The following is a 20,276-nucleotide window of genomic DNA, read 5'->3' as shown; positions in this document are numbered from 1 at the left end:
ACCACTGGTCTAAATAATGTTTTCAACTATTTCCTTTTTTTTTGCAGAAGATGACTTGGTGTCCTAAAGGTCTCCATAGAGTACACCCACTTCTTAACCCCCTCTGATGCACATCAATGCTGCATTTTCCCCCAGAAATGGACAAGGAACTTCCCCTACTCTGCCACTATATTGGCTAGTCCTCGTATGTGTCTCTGTTGGTTCACTGATGCAAATATTGATGGCAATAGTTTCTCTCAGCTTGCTTCCTACAACATGATTTCATAATCCTTACTACTTGAGATCAGGCAGGAGAAGTTTGGTATCAATGTGCAAGTGCAGAGGGACTGTTTTTAGAGCAGTTTAACACATGCCATTTATGCTTTCCTGGATGGGTCACTGAAAAAATGTGGAATAATAAATTAAGGGTATACCCACGTCTGCAGGCACCACTACACTACCAGTAGGACAGAGAGACTTTTCATTGCCATTGCAATGAAAGAGAACAGTAAAACAAAACTGGATGGCTGCAGCAACAATGACATTGCCCATCCACACACTTTGCATACTGAACAGAACACCATATATATTATTACACATGACTCATGCATTGCCAAAATGTTAAATGAGTCATTTTGCATGACTGCTGTTCATTTAAATTCAATTTTTAATGCATGTCAGAAAAATATAAATCACTGGGACAACTGCAGCATCTACATCCATTAACATCTGCATTGAGCATGTTTGAAGACAGTTTTCTATGGCAACGGACCTTTTCCCTCCTCTGTCTTACTTCTCTGTGTTTCTCTTTAATTGCTCAGCTGTTTTTCTGCACATATTCAAGACATCAGCCCCAAATTGGCCCTTCCACCAGCTCTACATCTGCAAAGTCAGAGCGATGTAATCCAGCTTTATAAGATGAATAATGATCAGATAATGTCAGGTTCAGACAGTCATCATTATGTCCCAGCTCCAGCGGAAACTCCACATCCTGCTGAGTCCGTCCTAAAACAACAAAAGCTTTGTCGGCCTCGATGCAGACGATCGCCCCTGAGTCAGCCTGTATCTCATAAGCCATCTGGAAGAGGTCAGATCTGTGCATGTCGTGTGTTGGCCGGCGTGCGCGCTGCTTGCTTATGTTCTTTGTACATGTGAGTGTACTTTGGACGTGACTGGCTGGTTACCGTCACTCTGTTTACATGGCAACCTCCATAAACAGCAGCTATACCTGGCTCAGGACGTCAGAGAGGGGGAGAGAGATGGACGAGACGTGACGGAGTACGGAGGAAAGGTGGACGAGGGTGTGCCAGTTCCCTCCCCAGGCAGAGGAAGATAGATGAGAGGTGACACTGACCCCCCTCCACCACCACCACCACCACCACCACCACCACCACCACCCCCCCCCCCCCCCCCGTGGATTTAATAGAGACGATAGAGCGGAGGATTTTTGCCTGCTGTGTGAGAAAGGGAAACATAGAGAGAGCAGGGATAGCATGACTAATGGAATCAGCCGTGCTTTTACTGTAAACATCATCCAGAAATGTGTCTGGTTTTCAGTAAGGTAAAGTGCGCTTGTTTGCTTTCAGTTAACTGTGGGAATGAAATGCAAGAGAAAGCGGCGCTGAGAGGATCCCCGACTGTCAGACATGTTCAAAATGTTTACAGATTAAAGGAAACACTCACAGCTGAGAGCCATCAGTGAGCACTGAGCAGCAACGTCTGAGAACAAAGCCAATCTAGAAGTCGCATTAGGCTGCAGTAGTCGGTGTGGCCACTAGAGGCTGTCAACAAAAGAGGGTCAATCCTCATTAGGTCCCTTATTAAAACGGTTAACTTTACAGAAAAATTAAACTAGTTTACAGCCAGGTACAAAAATGAAATGTAGGTCTCTTGGAATATTGGCAGTAACAATAAAAATATCTTTTTTTCTAACTTCCTGATGAGTTTTGGCAGCAAATAGCAGCACCAATAATATTCCAGGAGCGGAGCCAGTCGCAGCTGAGGCCAAACAGGGCCCTCTGGAATCTAACTGGCATCCCCAAAAACCTGGAAATGACTGTCTATTTGCCTTGTCAGCACCTAAATTGAGCGTTAAGCGTTAGTTCAGGCAGGCCATGGAGGTGAGCTCTGCCCCGATCAGCTGATCTGGTTATATGCCAGTCGCTCTCATGCTGCCTTATATAAACTGCTCTTGTGTGGCCAGGCTCTGCCACTCTCTCTGCAAGCTGCTCTTGCATCCTTCCTCCACCCCAGCTCCTCCTTTATTTTGCTTCTGACTTGACGGCCACATATTTTACCCTTTCAAGACAAGTTTATTTTGGTCCCAGAGGTCCCTAAAACATGCCTGTGAAGTTTGTTGCTGGAAAAACACTTCAGTATTGGATTTTTGCATGTCTAAAAACCCCTCTGTTTCAGCCCTGCTCAGAATGAGCTGTTTTTGTGTCTGTGGCTTTAAATGTTAATGAGCTGTCTGACTCCGCCCCTGACCACACCCCTCACAGGAAATGGATTGGGCTTAATGGATGTGGCTCTCCTGATCCAAGCGGGGATATCTAACCAAACCTGGGAGCGGGGCTAACTCCCCACATGACATCATGAGGGGAAATCTGAGCTTGTTTTAGCACACATTTTCTGAAAGGTGGAGAAAGAGAGAAGAGGGTGGATTTTTCTGATTCTTGGGGGGATTGTTGACAGGTCAGGGGCACATATTTTTGCTGGAAAATACAGAAAAAGTGTTTTTTTGCACAAAATGTGACCTTTGATCAATGCCATACCTCACCTTGTGGATATTAAAGTGGCCCCTACCTTCTTATACATTTTTGTATGTGGCCTTCAGTGGAAAAAGTTCAGACACCCCTAGTCTGGAGTGTAGATGTTGTTATTCACACAGTTAAAGCATCTATGTTTTGCAGTATTTAGTGAATGCCCCTCTAAACCCCCCTGGTTTGGCCCCGGGGCCCACATGGTGAATCAGCTCTGTCTAAAGTTTATACACAGCTGTAGAGACGGCAGCTGCTCTAAGCAAATGTTCAACAGCAGCAGAACACAGTCAGGCTCTGCTAACTTTAATCAAACACAGCACCTGTTGGAAACATGGATGCTTTATACACACATACACACATATACACACACACACATCCATCCACACAGGCTGGCAGAGCCCTTCTATGACTCTGACTCTGTGGTTTTCTCAGCTGTCCTCCATCATACATGATTCTGTCCAGGCCTCTGTCTGCCCGTCACTCTCCTTCTCTGTAATTTTAATCAATTTATCTGTGAATGAAGATTCATGCAGATGATTTAATGAAGAATCAATGCAATGTCAGAAAAATAATTGGACAAAATGGCAACAAAATTACAAAATATCCTCTTTCCCTCCTATATAACTGCAGCAGGGACTTCAACAAGCCAGCATGGAGTGAAATCCTCACAGCATTCATGAGTTTTTCTCCTCTGTATCACCATGAACCAAAAACCCCCCTCAGTTTATCCCCATAAAAGCAACTTCTTAGTCAACACCAAAAGTCAGGCGGAGAAGAAGAGTTTAGATTTCTCTACTCTGCACCCCCACCTAGTGGTCGAACTTAATATTACACATTTAAAGGACATGTTGGGCACAGATCCAGGTTTACGGACATCTTTTTAAAAGGTTTAAATAAATAGGTACTGATTCTCTAAGTGGGATATAGAAGCCACCAAGTGCGCTTGAACTCATTCTAGGGTCACCATGAGTAGGTTAATAATACTAAAACATCACTTTAAATAGCATAAAAGAGAATCTGTGAGTATTCTGAGCATGATTTCATTTGCCTTAAGTTGAAAACATGTTAAAAATATAATCATGTGAGGGACCCTTGGACAAAGTGTTATCAGATTGGGCATATCAGATGGTGAAATGTGTTTAAAATGGGAAAATTGGGTGTAAAAAGTGGTAAAAATGTGTTAAAATTGGTGGAAAAATGATGAAAAGGGGTAAAAATTGACAAAATTGATGTAAAGTGGCAACAGTGTAATATCAATAATATTTTGAAAATATTCTTAGTTTTTCAGGGCAACTGGAGACCCCCTTTCAGTGTCTCAACCCCAAGGTTGAGAACCACTGCTTTAGAGGAAAAAGCTGCATTAAAGGCTCTTATAATAACAGTATTCAGACTAATAAATATGCAGGTATTATCATAACCTGCAGATCATAGTCATTCACCCATCTAATATCTACACTGCTAATCCTGGTCCAGGTTGTCTGAGGGCTACAGCCAACAGGGTACATCCTGGACTAGACATCAGACAATCACTGAGTTCACATATAGACAGCTAAGCATGCTCACATTTACTCCTGCAGTCATTTCACCTAAATAGCAGACCTTTGGATGGTGGGAGTTACCAAAAAGAGAAAGCATCCTGGTGTTCGGATAACACGCAAACTCCACACAGAAAAGAGGATGTCAAACTGGAATTCAAACCAGAGAAACACTGACCACTGCACCACAATGCAACCTAAGATTGCACATGCATCCTTTACTTTCCTTTTGTCTCTTAATACACTAGGACACCATGCAAATGTTTGCACATTTTAACACATGGATAAGTAAGTGCACATGCCAATATGTTATGAATTCTTAACAATAGGTAATTACATTCTCTTTTATCATGTTTATCCTCAGTTATTAGCTTGACATATGTTTGTGTTTATATTATTTTCAATACATGTGTCTCTCAAAAAATTAGATGATTGTGAAAAAATATTTTAAATGTCCATATAATCTAGATTCATCTCATACAAAGTAAAACATTTCTATACCTTTTTTTTTGTTTTAGTCTCGATGATTAAGGCTCACGAAAATAAAAAAAACACTATCTCAAAATATTACAATATTGTTGAAAGCCTTTTCAGTCCTCTCTCTCACTCAGGTCCAGTTCACACAGCCACAATCACGGGGAAGACTGCTGACTCGACAAGCTTGACTCATGTCAACACGTGTGCAGTCAGGGTCAAGCTTGACAGCATCTCTTTGGTCCGGGCGTTTCACACCCGGTACACCCAGAGACCGCTGGTGGTTTCTGTGCCCTTACTTGCCACATCCACCCTGTACTCCACCCTAAAGGTGAGGACTTTGGTATTTTTTTAATATGCAAGGACATCCAGAGCACGACTGGGGTTGTGTCAATCCTTCCTGCCCTCAGGAAGCTTTCCTCACCATTGCACGCTTCCTTCAGCTTCAATTTCTGGGCCAGACATGCCTAAAAGTTCTGCACAGTACTGTAGGATGTTTGGGCTATGCTTTTATGCTAATAATCTAATAATATTCATGCATATCAGGATAACACAGCAACAAAAATGTAAGTCAGAATAATTTCCGTTTTCCATGATAAAATACATTTACAAATACATTTGCAAGCAAACTTCTGCACAAGGTGTCTTGCAAAAACATTTTAGATTAATTCCCTCCTCTCCTACATATGTTATACATGTATTTATGTACTTTTTAAAACAATATAAAAATGCATAGCGTTATAAAAGTACCAACGTATGATATTTTGTCAACCTTACATGCTGTGTAAGTCTTGACTTGAGATCTGAGTCTTAAATCTGTTTCTTTCAGACTTTCCTTAAACAGCTGACCTCGCTGTGACTGGAACCAATGGGACACGTCAGCTCCTCTATTGGGAATCTCAGAGTGGTCGGTGGACAGTTTCCATTTATTCCATGACTCATGTGAGAAAAAACACAGGAAACAAAGAGAGCTCTGCAAAGTCAGCAGCAGCAGCCAGAGGAGAGACGATTAGCGAGAAGACGTGAATCGATTTGGAGGAGGAAGCCGAGAAGTATTCATAGTGCACGTCCAGAACACATAAATAAAAGTTTAATTGCATTATTTATAGTTGGAAGCTGTGGATGCTAATAGATAATGACTCACTGATGGGATTCATGCCTGCTGTTTGCACAAGGAGTGAAAATGTCCCAGCAACCTCAGAGAGTGATTCTAGTAAGAGGAACAATATGAACCGTTAGGGTCTCTCACCTTCACACAGGTGCTCGAGGTTGGTCTGGTTAAATATTCAAATTAAGCTCCAACAGTGGTTTGACTTAACTGTTCATGCAAACATGCTGATAGTTCCTCTCAGTTTTTTTTTTCATGAACATTGGCTGATGCTGCACACTCTCAGCTAAAAACCGACCTGCAGAAATACACTTTCCACTGTGCATACTCAACTTTTCAGAGGAAATCCCTGTGCAAACACAAATATACAAACACAGTAGAAAGCATGAGTGCATAAATACTTGAGTGCACATTCATACTTTACACAGAACGTCCTGCTGAGGCTGTAACAGCTCCCAGGAGGAAGCACCTGGAAACAAGGGGCCGCAACAGGAGAGAGAGAGAGACTCACTCACTTGTAAATGGTCTCACCTACATCCAGATTTCACACAGCGTGGAGGTGCAACAAGCCATGCTAGGTCACAAAAACACAGCCGTGCTGCTGCAGACACTTTAGAGGTTTAACAATGCCAAATACCATTAATAAGAGGCAGACAGCATCGCCCCACTAATGACTTTAACACAGTGTCAAACAGAAATCAACCATCAGCAGGAGGGGGGGGCAGTCAAAAGGGCAAAATATGTGACAGATTCTTGTTTGCAAAGTGGGCTCACTCCCTGCTGGTGTGGACTAAAGCGGGATTTTCTCTGTCCTGTTAGCTAAAGGAGGGACTGAGTGATGGTCAGAGTGGGATCAGAGCCACAAGGGACAAGAGTAGTACTGTTCAAACAGAGCTCTTTCCTGTTTTCACACCGCAGAAGAATGGCAGAGAAACAGAGAGGGGGAAACATCTAAGAAATAGACGCGTTTCTCTGTTTCACTGCAGAAAGCAGATGTTTGGACAGTTTCTCTCTTAGACATTTGAACAGCAAACATGAAAAAAGACAGGTTTAATGTAGGGCTAATGTAGAGATATGGAATAAAAATCATACATGCATATTTTCTTGCAACAGATTGTGAAAATTCAGGCTGATACTGATGATGTATCTTTTCTGCTTTTGGTGTAACACTCCAAGTATGCCAACGTTTTCTGACTTTTTAAGCATAAAACCGCCCAAATTTGCCCAACATGTGAATAGAAAGTCTTTGAATTGTGTACTCAATGCACAACAGATCCACAGTGGCAGCTGATGCCACATTTCTTGCCAGTGGCTGATGTTTTTCATCGGGGCCAATATCGGCCAATACTTATGTTAAACAGCTGCATAGGTGCATCTCTATATTCAGCTAAATGGTGATGGGCCAAAGAATGAGGCTGAAGGAAGGCATAGATGTGGCGAGTAATCTGCCTTGAGACTAAAGAAGGATTGACACAATCCAGGTTGTGCTCTGGATGTCCTTGCATTTCAGCAGGGGCATGGGAAAATTAAAAAATAACAAAGTCCACACCTTTAGGGCGGAGTAAAGGGTGGATGTGGCAATTAAGCGCAACCTTGGGTACCATCCGGGCTGATAGTATGGTTGCCATGAGCTCCTGGTCGGGCTGTGGACATCCCACGGGCCTGAAAACCACCGGCAGTCTCTGGGTGTATCACCAGGGGTGAAAAGAGCCGGACAAAAGAGATGCTGCAAAGCTTGACCTTGGCCTCAAGGCATGAATCCGTAGCACCTGACATGCCTGAAACTTATGCACATGACTGTATTTGTATTTTTTTCTCTGCTACTAATTTACAAATAGCTACAGCTACCACTGTCAGCGGTTCTTACTGTAAATGATCTTTAGCTGAGCATCAGGCCTGGTATCTATTTTTAAAATCAACATCAACCATTGATACAAAAGATAAGCTCTTATATTTATATCTTATATTGAATATAAACCAATAAATCTTAAAAACTCAGAACATTTCCCAGCCCTACTTTAAAGAGAAGCAGCCAGAATGGAAAGAGTTTGTGAGTGAGCAGCAACGTGTAAAAACAAAAGACTTTAACTGGGAACAATGGGACAAAAGGAGCACAAACAGACACAGGGAAGCCAGCAAACAGATAAAGACAGATAAACCAAAACAGCCCCCCATAAGCTGCTAAACAAACCCTGCACAGCTCCAGCTCCAAACCCCAAAGAAAACATGCAGTCAGCAAACAGGACAGAATGAGAGAGTGGAAAATACCGTGGAGGGGGAAACAGAGGCAGGCTGTTACAGAGAGAGACACCGGATCAGAGAGACCAGACTGACAGACCGACTTTAAAATACCGAGGACTCATGAGGGGTGTCTTACCTGAGAATTTGTCCCCCTCCATATCCAGATCACTCCCTCCACAGCCACATGTATCTCTGCTCTCTGACTCCCCTCTCTCTCCCTCTCTCTCTCGCTCTCTCTCTCTTTCTGTCTTTTTTTGGACTTCCCTTACTCCCTCCCTCTTGTTCCTCTTCCTCCTTTTCTCACTAGGGCTGGGCCAAGTGGACAAAGACTCATATCTGGATATTTATGAGCTGAATGGCAGAACATGATTTGTAGCTTGGTGATCAGAATCCCAGAATCCTAAACTTTGATATAGTTCTGCTAAAATCCACCAATATAGACACCGTTTTATACCACAGCAAGAATCAAAACAAGCCCAAGGCACCAAAGATTGTGCAAATTTTTTTTTTACTATAAAAACTGCAGCAAACTGTCAGACAGTGTACGAACTGTGCAAAAACATTTGCAATGTTTCTTTATATTGAGGTTGTGTCCCTAAATGATGCTATTACCACTCACAACCTCAGTGTCAGAGAGCTTCATACCAGCTTACTGTTGCTAGGTAGACTTCAGCTTGTCTTGCTTGAGTCTGATTGGCTGTTCAAATAGCTCCATGTGCTTTATATTGTCCTTCATACAAGAAAACATGAAACAATGCAAAGGAGTCATGCCCTGGCATTGTCAGCAGCTTCAGACCAGAAAATTATAACCGCCATTGTTGTTGACAAAGCTGGTACCAGGAGTCCCACCTCTTCTTGATCCTCATTGGTAAATAAGGAAGAAGTGATGAAAGTGCTCTTGAACGACCTCAAAAAACACCAGGGGCATGTTTGCTCTAAGGATACTGAGCAGTAAAAATGCTAGATTTCATTGTCTTTAAATTGCCAGCGCTGGGAAAAAACAAACTTGAATACCATGTTTTTCATAATAATTAACTCTTCATTGTCTTAAACACCTTTGATATGAAACGGTTCAGAAACCTGACGGTACTTAGAAGGGCTGGGAAATTCATTGCAAATTAGATTAAATCGCAATATGGCCTGCTGCAATTTACAAATCACCAAGGTGCGATATTTCTTCAACTTGAAATGTGTCAAAATACCAGTTTAATAAACCCATTTTTTGCAGTGGCAGAGATTTTATGCACGTTATGCAAAAATTCAAAGTCAATTTTTTTATAATGGTTTACAAAAATCCTCCTTTTTGTGTTTTATGTATGTTTTTCTTAATCAAAATTAGTGACATAAAAATGATAATGCCCTTAAAAAAAGCAAATAACATCACATTTGCAATATTAGCAAAATAGCTTTTTCTATGTAAAAATGATGAAGCCTTGTGTTACTTTACAAAAGTCATATCCCAGCTGCGATCAGCTGGTAGCAGCCTCACTTCCCCCACCCCAGCCGCCTCCTTTATAGCTTAAAGCTGGTTTACTCCTATATTCAGATTCATGCTACTATGGATTAACTGCTTCTGAAATAATTAATTGTTTTAAATACACATGGTCTTATTTATGGAATTATTTATTGCTTGAATTTGTCAAAAAAAACATAACATTAATCCAAGAATAATTGCATATTAAATCACAATCGCAATATTTGGGGGAAAAAAATCGCAATTACATCATTTTTGCAAATCGTTCAGCCCAAGTTCTTTACCAAGAAAGAGCTAAGTTGCACAAATATGGTTGCAACAGTTAGAAAAGTGGTTGGAACTGGACCTCACTCCTCTCCAGTTCAGTTTTCAGTTATAATAACCTGATGTGGGTGCAGGTGTAGCTCAGTTGAGCAGGCGCCCAAAAAACAGAGGCTTTAGTCCTCAGCATGCTGGTTGTTGGATCATTACCAGTCTCGGTGCATGTTTGGCAACCAGACACTCCACATACACTGTTGCATATCTCCACTGCATGAATGTATTTCTGGTAAAGATCCAATAGGAAGCATTTGAGAAGGGCAGGACTTTTCAAAAAAATCCTCAGAAAGTGATTGGAGGAACATTCTGTGTGTCACATTCATGACGGGCCAATCAGAGTGAAAAGAAGAAATGAGGTTGTATGCATGCGCTACTCTTGAGCTGACAGGCTACCGCTGCTCAGGAGCTTCTCAGTAAATAAAATTAATGCCAAAGCTGGTTGTGAGACATGCAGAAAGCATTCCGTGTGGCTCTTTGCTTTTATTTTGAAAAAAAATGTGGTCCAGCTCTGATTAAACTGCCGCTTCCCTACAACTAAACCTCAGCAGCCACTGGCTACACCAGCAAACCCTAACTGTGATGACTGCAAACCTGCAGACCAGGAGAAGAGCAAAAACGTCTTTTCTGTCATTGTTATTACTGTCTGTCCTGTTCTATTAAAGATATGTTGTCCAGTTCTGACAAAACTGCTGCTGTGGCTAAGTCTGAGCTAATCTCCAGTAGCAACCATTGTACACAACCATTCACACAACAGCTACCCCTGTCCCACCATAACTTTCACACACTCATGCCAGAACAGGTCAGCAGAAGTAAAAACATCTTTCACATCATGAAAAGCTTAAAGTGTTGTTCTTATTCTTTATTTTATGCAGAAACATGGTCCAGCTCTAGTAAAACTGACGTGATGCTAAAGCTACATCCAAGCTAATCCCCACACTGGAGGCAGCCATTGCAAATGACTTTGAGTAACTAAACCCCACCCATAGCTACGCCTAATTCTTTTCAAATGAAGCTGATAGGTCCAAACAGTGATCTATTTGTCACAGACGTTGTGGACTGGAACTTTTCATATGGATTAGCCTGATGACAGAGATGGAGTCTGGCAAACCCATCTGCTTTCCCATCGTCTGGTGAAAGTCTTCCCGCCCTCTCTCCTCATATTTCCTGTCTCTCTTCAGCCGTCCTATCTAATAAAACAAAAGCTGAAAAGTTCATCCTAAAAAAACATGACAGGGCGCTGATGGCTGAGTGCAGTGACACATCCCTAGCGAATGAGCATGTTCATATTTCTGTTTTATGAAGCCAGGCATCAGGCACTTGTTCATGATCAGGTGACAACATGAACTCTTTGAACATAACTGATATTGTCTTACTTTATAACTCATTTGAAAATACACCCTTAAATCTGCCCACGTTTCCCAGCCCTACGTCGGTCTCTCCTCCCTCTCCCTGGTTTTGATTCCTTCAGTGTGTCTTGCTAATGAATCCAGAATTACGACATCCCCATGTGCTGATCATATGTTGCCGCTCTCTCTGGTTCTCCCTCTTTTTTCCCTCTGCTGACACCAAACACACTGAAGCTGCATTGTGTCTTGAAAATAGAAACCATTAGCTCCGCCATGTGACACGGACCGGCTCCTTCCAGACTAAAATAACTCGCTGGACCTGCGAACTCTTCCGTCAGCTCACTGAAAATGTTCCTTGTGAGGGTTCATTTGATAGCAGCTGTCTGACGCTCCCTGAACTCCGTCTAGACTTCCTCTTGAAGATTCCTGACGGCTCTGCCTCTGTAAACGCGTGGAGGGATGAGGGATGACAGGGCGCTGAAACAACAGCCAGATACAGGAACAATAACGGAGGGAAGTGAGGGTGGGACTATCCAAACACACTTTAGATAGTTGGTTTAATGCAGAGGAGGGCCTGGGTGTTAGGGACACATTAATAATAATAACAAGGATAAATATTACTGCAGTGATTAGTGGATAAAAGGTATTATTAAAGGTCTCCAGGCCAGGGTCAGGTTACATCTAAACATGAGATGAGAGGAGCTGATTTTTTTATACCATGTTTGTTTGTTTATTAATGTATTGTGTGTTAATGTGTGTGACATTATGTGTGTTAGGACCCCAGGAAGAATAGCCAAAGCTTTTGCTAGTGCTAATGGGGATCCTGATAAAGAAAGAAAGAAAGAAAGAAAGAAAGAAAGAAAGAAAGAAAGAAAGAAAGAAAGAACGACAGTGGTTCTGAGTGTGATCTACGATCAGGGGTGGACTGATACTGGAGACTGATTCAGAATCAGAGACTGTAGGGAGAAAACAGAGTCAAAGAAGAAGAAATCTCAGAGCAGAGCCAAAGCAGCACATGTTATTATTCATTAATTTAATCAGCCATCACTAAAATAAAACACTAATGAGGATAAGTGGTCAAATATTAAATATTTACCCAGTAAATAATCCTGCCTAATAATCAATTCACCCTATAATAAAAAAATCTCTGCTCTTGAAATAACTTTTTAAACTTTATTCTTTCATTATTTTTCCTGTAAATTATGACTTTATTCTTCAACTATTATTACTCTATTCTCAAAATATCCTAAATCAATTCTGTGTCAAATGTATTTTCATGTTATTAGAACTTTATTCTCATTAAAAACAACTTTGTTTTATATCCTGACTTAGTTTGGATAATATTTTTTCAAATATATTAAAAAAACATTTATTTTTGGCAAATACAACGAGGATTTTTATAAATTTCTTTGTCATTAAGCCCTGATTTGATCAAATGGACTTTATTTATATAAATTATACTTCATTTTTATACTTTTATAACGTTATCTTAATGATTTTTAGACTTTATTCTGTTTTAACTATCATCTAAATAAAATTCTGCTGTTATTCTCGCTAATCACAACTTTATTCTTATATCTTCATAATTTCATTCTTGATTTTTACATCTTCACTCACTTAAAACTGCTCCTCCTATTAAATTAGGACTTTATTCCTGTATATATTACATTTTTTCCTTGTATTTAAATAACTTTTTTCTTGCAGCTATTCAACCTACTTCACTTCAAACTCCTATTCTCTTAAAATTTAACTTTATTCTTTGACTCCCATTTTCATAAAGCACTGTCTTTATCTTTTTCCACTTAAAACTTCCCTCTTAAATATCATTCATTCTTTCTCTTTTCATTTTATTTTTGTAAGTTTTAACTTTAATATCAGAACATAATGATTTTATTATTGTACAACAACATTATCCACACAAAAGATCTTTTATATACACACACATATATATACATATACATGCATCTTTATTCATGTAAATTCTGACGTTATTAATTTGATATTATAAACATTCTGCTACAGGTTGTCTTTTTCTCAGTTGATTTCATTTACCTGATATAGATTTTCTTTATTTTGTGATATAAGTTATATTCCTGTGATACTATGACTTTATTTTTGTAATCTCAGGTTGTTTTTTCACCGTTCTGCTCCGTCTTCCTCCTGTCTGTCTTTTTTTTTTTAAGTTTATGACGACTGCAGAGACACTTTCAGCACGAGGACTAGTGAACGTCTGCGTTCGTGACCTCGTCTGTACGTTCAGGAAACTCGTGTGACCTTTGGCCTTCCCTCTCTCACTGCGGCGGGGGGGGGGTCAGAGGTCTGATAGAGAGATCAGAGAAGTCGGCCTGACGTCTTGTGAAACTCACAAACAGCCTGAGCGAGTGTCGACCTGGTGTGTCACATGTTTGTGTGTTCCTGTAGGCGTTTAGTGAGTTTCATTTAAGAGAACGGCTCTTTAAATATCTTTAGAGCTTCTCTAATTTAAAAAAAACTCTTATAATTCAGATAAATGTGGTGGTAGAATAAATAACATTCATGAATTGACTGTAATCAGTAACTCTGGTGGTTATAAACAGAGCGTGTGATTTGTCTGTCAGTTACAGGACTGCTGGCTGAATCAACCCAATGGTTAATCTTCCTTCTTTAATTCATCCATAGAAATATAATAATAGTGTTTAATCCCTCTTCAGTGGATATAATAGTGTTAATTCTGTGTGTAGGTGTGTCCAGTACAGTGGGACAGGCCGACTGCCAGAGAGGATTAAACGGCTCTAAATAAACAGAGACTACATGAACATAAACCAGGGTTACAGTCAAGCATCCTCCCAAACTCCCGCCCGCTCACTCGTAAATCTGCACCGTTGGCAGATGTTTTGTGTGGGGCATCAGCCTCTGAATGCCAATGAGCCCCCCCCCCCCACCTCCTGCAGGCCCTGTGGCTACAGCATCAACATCAGGGAGGTCTGCTGACATGTAGAGCCTCATCCTCAGCCCTGAGCACTTCCCAACATTGAGAGAGTATCTGCTTATTAATGTCTTCATCTGCATGAGTGAGTGCATGTTTCTGAATGTTGACAGGCGTTTCAGAGCACGTGTTTGAACTTAGATCCAGAGTCATTCTGGTTCATTTAAAGTCAAATTTAGCAGATGAAGATGTGTCAAATAAAAACCACAAAAATATGACACACTTATGCAAACGTGCCTCAGATTTGCATACACTGAAGCAGCCGGCCTCTTTGACCATGACTGCAGAAGATGTTTCTTATATTTGTGAGCACACAGCATGTAAAATCCTGCTGCCTCCTGTCACTCTCATTAATCCTACTACAGAATAACTAGCAGACACACATTCACCAGAGCCCACCACTGTGCTCTCTGAGAGTGTGTATCTCATCTCCTGTCAGCTGTCTGTGGGGTGAATGAACACGGACCCCGGGGGCCGTTCGAGAGCCCTGCACTCATCCCTGCATGCTCAAGCATTTCAGATCCTCCCGACAAAGCTGACACAAAAGGAAATGATCTCATGTTGCAGGTCACGGCCTGCATTTTAGGATGTAACAGGCCATTACTAAACACGCTACCTCCTGTGGAGAGTTTGCCTCCACAGATGAGGAACAATCTGTGTGCAGACTGAGCGTGCTTGAATCCCCCTCCTCTCTGTGCTGCAGCTCTCTAGCTCCTCCAGATGGTCAAAGAGGCATCCGTGTAAAAAATGTCAGATCTGAGCAAGAAGATAAGTCCACTTCATTGTCAGTAACACCAAATTTCACCTACTTGAGCCACTTCACTTAAAGAGTCCACTAAAAAGTTTGATTTTTGGATATAAAAAAAAAGAAAAAAGGTCTACATGGCTTATAATAAAACAAAAAAAAAATCTGCACCAGGGGAAAACTCATTAAATGCCAAGTGTTTAGAAACACTGAAACAAATTCCCTATAATCTCAAAGAAAGTGCCAGAAATTTCTCTGATAATTATCCTCTCAAAATATCTTTAAATAGCCCTCAAATCCCTCAGTAAAACTTTATCATAAAGCCTAAACATTAATATAAAATTTTCTCCAAAAAATTCCATGCAAATTTCCAAAAAAATAAAAATAAATTCCCCCTAAAACTTCTGTGCAAATGCTAAAAGAAATCACAAATACATTCTCCAAAAATCCATGAAAATGACAGAAATACCCAAACAAATTCCCTAAAATTTCAAATAAACTGCCAGAGATTTCTGTGAAAATTACCTTCCCCAAATATCTTTAAACAGTCCTTAAATCCTGTGGTGAAACTTTATCATAAAGCCTAATTATTAAAATAAAATTCAAGTAAAAAATTCCATACACATTTTTAGACAACATTAAAAAATTCCCCCTAAAACTTCAGTGAAAATGCTAAAAAGAAAATTACAAATACATTCTCCAACATCCCATGAAAATGGTAGAAACATCCAGACAAATTCCCTGAAGTTTCCATGAAAATTCCTAAAAATATGAATGGACAACCTATGTCCCGAATTTTTATTCCAATTTCCCAAAAAATTAAAAATAAATTTCCCGAATTCCCACAAAAATGCTAATAAATAAACAAATAAATGAAGGCATTTTTCCCAAATCTACCAAAAAAACTCTCCAAATATCCCTCAAATTTCGATGAAAATACTTGATCATTCCAAGCAGTTTCTCCAGAATACCCTAACAGTAAATTATCCCCACATTTCAAGCAAATTAATCAAACTTCAACCAACTTTCCACACAATTAGCTCAACATGTCTAATAGCAGCAGAAGCCATAATGTCCTCATAAGTGTATGCAGGGTCTCAGGAGGTTAAAACCTGATTTTCTGCACATTTTTAACATTAAACTGTCTTCATTGGTGTGTCTCTGCTCTGTTTACCCTCTATCAGCTGAAAGAAACCTGATCTGCCCTGGTCTCTGCTAAAGGTTAATGACACTGAATTTATTAATACTTAACAGGAACAGTGAGCGATTAAATCCAAGCTTGAAAGGCAGAGTGGACTTTGACAACAACAGAAGATGGATGTTCAAAAACACACAGTTCGTCTGATGGCAGACTTTTAGGATCAGTCAGATTAGAGCTCTCAGTGAAGCTGATTTAACTCATCAGCACAGTCCTAAAGAGGACCAGTGTGCATAGAATATGTTTATTCTAACAGTGTGCTGTAGTCTGGGCACTTTATTTGGGTTTTATTGTTCATTTTGCAGAGTTCATCAGAGTGATGTGTATTTGAGTCACACAGAGAGACTATGGTTCCAAAAAAGTTGGGGTGCTGTGTAAACACTCACTAAATTTCACACCGTCAGCATGTTCCTACAAAGTTAGGACAGGATCAAGAGAAGTCTGGAAAAGGACCATCCAGATTGTTATCAACTTTAAAACAAAAGCCACTGTGATGGCTGTGATGCTGTGGGGTGTGTTACTGCCCATTACATGGGTCACTTACACATCTGTGAAGGCATCCTAACTACTGAGAGGTACATACGGGTTTTGCAGCAACATGCTTCCATAAAAGGGTGTTTTTCAGGGGCATCCCCGCTTATTTCAGTGAGACATTCTGCACGAGTTACAACAGCATGGCTTCACGATAAAAGAGGGCGGGGCTTAGACTGGCCTGCATACAGTCCAGACCTGTCTCCAGCTGAAAATGAACAAAGCAATATGAACTAGGGATTCATGATGTTGTAATTTTGCCAATTTTTATACATTAATTCTATCTGATACCAATATTTAAATGTAGATCATACTGACTAAAAATAATGGCAGAACTGTTCATACTCGCCAATGTCATGCATCCCAAACCCCAAATACAGTAACAGAAACTTTGCATTGTTGAGACTTTAGAAGTTCATCTAGCAGGAATGGGTCAACAATCTCAGTTACTTACAGAGCTGTTAGAAGAAAAGGTGATGTTAAAGCGGTAAACACGCATCCCAACTTTTTTGGAATGTGTTGCAGGCACCTTATTCAGAATGTGTGCATGTATAACAGCGAACATAGAGTATCCTGTCTTTGTGCTTTTTCCACCTGAATGAAGGATTTGCAAATCACTGTATTCTAATTTTATTTAATTTTACACAATGTCCCAACTTTTTTGGAATTGGGGTTTGAAGCCAGACAATTTTCCTTTTAAAATTGATTAATTTATTGCCTTTCCCAAGATAACAAAGCTTTTTTCTCTTGATAACATGATGACAACAGACTGGTCACCATGATGGACTAGACCTCATCATTATTCACTTTAATGAACTCATTAAAGGGTAATACCGTGTTTTTTCCTTTTATAACTCGATCACAGAAATCCCAGAAAAAGTCAGGATTTAGATATGCCTATGCAGAGATTCTTTCAAATACAAATGAGTGGTGTCAGGACAAACCAATCTGAATTGAAAACCAATCTTATTGTAGCTCATTCTGGACACTATGTCTCAGTGTCTTCAGTCACATGAGACTCTTGTTGACCTTCAACCTTTCCACACCACTTAGCCAGTCTATCAGATCCGTCTATATTTTAATGAATGTTAATTTAATCGATTCCTGGCCTGTAAATTAAGCTTAAAATGGAACCATGCTGCACAGAAAGACTCACACCCCCATCATGAATGTGCGTTCAGACCTCTCAGCAGAGATGAAGATGACTGGGGTGCAGTCTACTTACTGGGACTGGTGATTCCAGATACTTCTCTCTCTGTTCTCTTCGCCCGAGCACTGGCTGATCTCACTGTGAGAGGAGCAGAAGAGAAAGGGGTTAATTCATCAGCAAATGATCAGATGTACCATTCATGAAGAAGCCTGAGGAAAAATCTGTTGGGTTATTTTTACGAACACGAAGCCTCATGACGAACAGCCTGGAGCACAAATCTGGCCTCTGACTTTTCCAAAAACAAACTTTTTAACCGACACTTTGGCCTCGGAACGCCGACAAACCACGCAAAAGCATCAAAAGGACAACAGTTACATCACAGTTTCCATGAGGGAAAATTCTTATGCAGTTTTTATTTGGAAAAATAAGCAGTGTTTAAAATATCCTTATGACTGTTTGACCACTGAGAAACTAAATCAAGATTCTTTTCTGCTGAACTCGAGCTTTAAAAAGGCAGTTAACAAACCGTCATGGTGGCTGGAACCTCAATTTACTCCATCCATGGCCATGAGATTAAAAATATCAGCTATTAAAGCTGCCTTTAAACTGTTAAAGCTTGACTGAGTCCATAGTAATGCTAAGAAAAGCCTGATTGTGCAGTGAAAGGGTTAATTCATCTATGATCTGTGACAAGATAACATGAAGCTGCTTCTCTACAGATCAACAGCAGCCTTATTTCCTTCTCTCTCTTCCCTCATTCTTCATTCTTCTTCATTCCTCTGTTCAGACGAGGTGAGTTGATCTGGTGGGTGATGACTCAGCTGAGTAATCCTGTTTTTAAGCTCTTGGAAATACTTCCTACCACATTTCAGAGTAAGACGTGACACTCATTTTCTCCCTGTAATGCAGACAAACACTGTGGTTTCCCTCGTGTTGTCATCAAAGACAGCTGGTTTATGAGCGAGGCGGTGATTGTGGAGGACGGGGGGATGTGAGTAAAGCTCTGATAATGTTTGTGCATGTGTTTGTGCGTCTGCTAAGGAGCAATAAAGACAGTATGGTTTCCAGATTTTGGGCCCAATTTGCTCCCTGAATAATCACAATGCACGACCCTGATTCAAGGTACGAAAACAGGAATCAACTGTGTGGTTTTTACTAGTTGTAGAACCTTTCAACCTTTCAGTGTGTTTTAGCTGTTTGTTTACATGACAACACTATTTCAGTCGCCTGAAAATGGATGGTTTAAAAATGTTGAAAACAGTACTGACTCTGTCCTTGTGACCATCATGGTTCCAGTCAACAGTCATGATCAGGTATGAGGATTTGCTCATGGATTGTTTTCTGCTTTTGCAGCTGTCATGATAGCCAGCTGCAGCATAGATCGTCTTCCATCTTTGCTTTTCTCCTGAAGTCACATTTCTGAGCGTGGAAGTTGTGGAGCAGCATCAGCCGTCAATCTGCTAACTGATAGATCAACTACAGACCTGGCCTTGTGTACGGAGCAGTGCAATCACTCAGCAATGTGGTGAGGTGCTGGATGGTATATGAGCATGTGGACAAAAGTCAGAGTCTTCTATTCTTGGTCCTCCAGGTCTTATGTGAGGCCTGGACTTTGACTGGTGGCCAGAGACAGCTGGACTCTATTGTGGCCACTTCTCTTAGGTTCTTTCTGGGTATTGTGGGCAAGACGGTGTCTAATGCTGACTGGGAATGGTCAGCTGCATTTTGACCAACAACTGGAAGCTTCCCCCTGATCCATATGCACAGTCTGAAGTTAAAAGGTTTATGTTTGCTACAGAGGGTGTGTGGTTTCATGTAGAAATTAGGGGCTCTCCACCTCAAAAGTGAAGTTTTCTTTGTCATTGGCGCTATAGTAGATCTATGATCCACTGATCTCCTAACCTTGCAAAGCAGATGGATACGCCCATTTCCTTGTTTTTCACTGGCGAATCCATCTTGTTAAGCTCCAAGCGGCAACCTCCAGTCCTGAAAATGAAGCCAATGAGGAAGTGCAAAAAATTGCTATACTACGATTGTCCACTTGAGGCTGGCTGCAGGAACACCGTAAGTCCCGTCTGGTCACCTGTTAAACAGCGTTTTTTACACTAGAAATAAACTGGTTTACAGCCTGGTCCAAAAAAAACAAACATGTCTCATTAGCTAGTGTCTTCATGTGCTCCCACTGTACGGGGGGTGAATTTTTTTGTACCACGATCGTTTGGGTTATATTTAGGATAAACCTCAGTTCACGCTTGATTGACAGATAGTTCGACAGGCAGAGGCTACATTTCTGTCAACCAGAATGCTAGCTAGCTGACAGGAAGTCGCGCTTAGTGGGCAGGCTGTTAGGTTGATCCAAAGTTCGGTTAAGACCGCGAATTCAATATGGAAGCCTCCGCGGATTGGCTTCACACTGTTTGAGTCTGCCTATGGTAAGCAGACGGCTGACG

General features: G+C 40.7%; 1 protein-coding gene across 3 annotated transcripts in view; it reads right to left on the bottom strand.

Moving 5' to 3' along the window:
* The window catches only part of LOC121529223 (septin-9-like), a 136,000-nt gene that overhangs the window by 99,234 nt on the left and 16,490 nt on the right, over nt 1-20,276 (bottom strand). For 2 of the 3 annotated variants that reach the window (XM_041816986.1, XM_041816987.1), the window contains exon 2: nt 17,902-17,964. In XM_041816986.1, coding sequence (XP_041672920.1) covers nt 17,902-17,964 — 63 coding nt within the window. Of the gene's footprint in view, nt 1-8,235; nt 8,339-17,901; nt 17,965-20,276 lie in introns of those variants that run through there. The other variant, XM_041816989.1, reaches the window with a different exon arrangement.

The sequence above is a fragment of the Cheilinus undulatus genome, linkage group 21, assembly GCF_018320785.1.
Source record: "Cheilinus undulatus linkage group 21, ASM1832078v1, whole genome shotgun sequence".
In the NCBI taxonomy this organism is placed as follows: Eukaryota; Metazoa; Chordata; class Actinopteri; order Labriformes; family Labridae; genus Cheilinus; species Cheilinus undulatus.
Note: the sequence above shows the minus strand (reverse complement) of the source record. Positions and strands in the feature narration are given on the sequence as shown.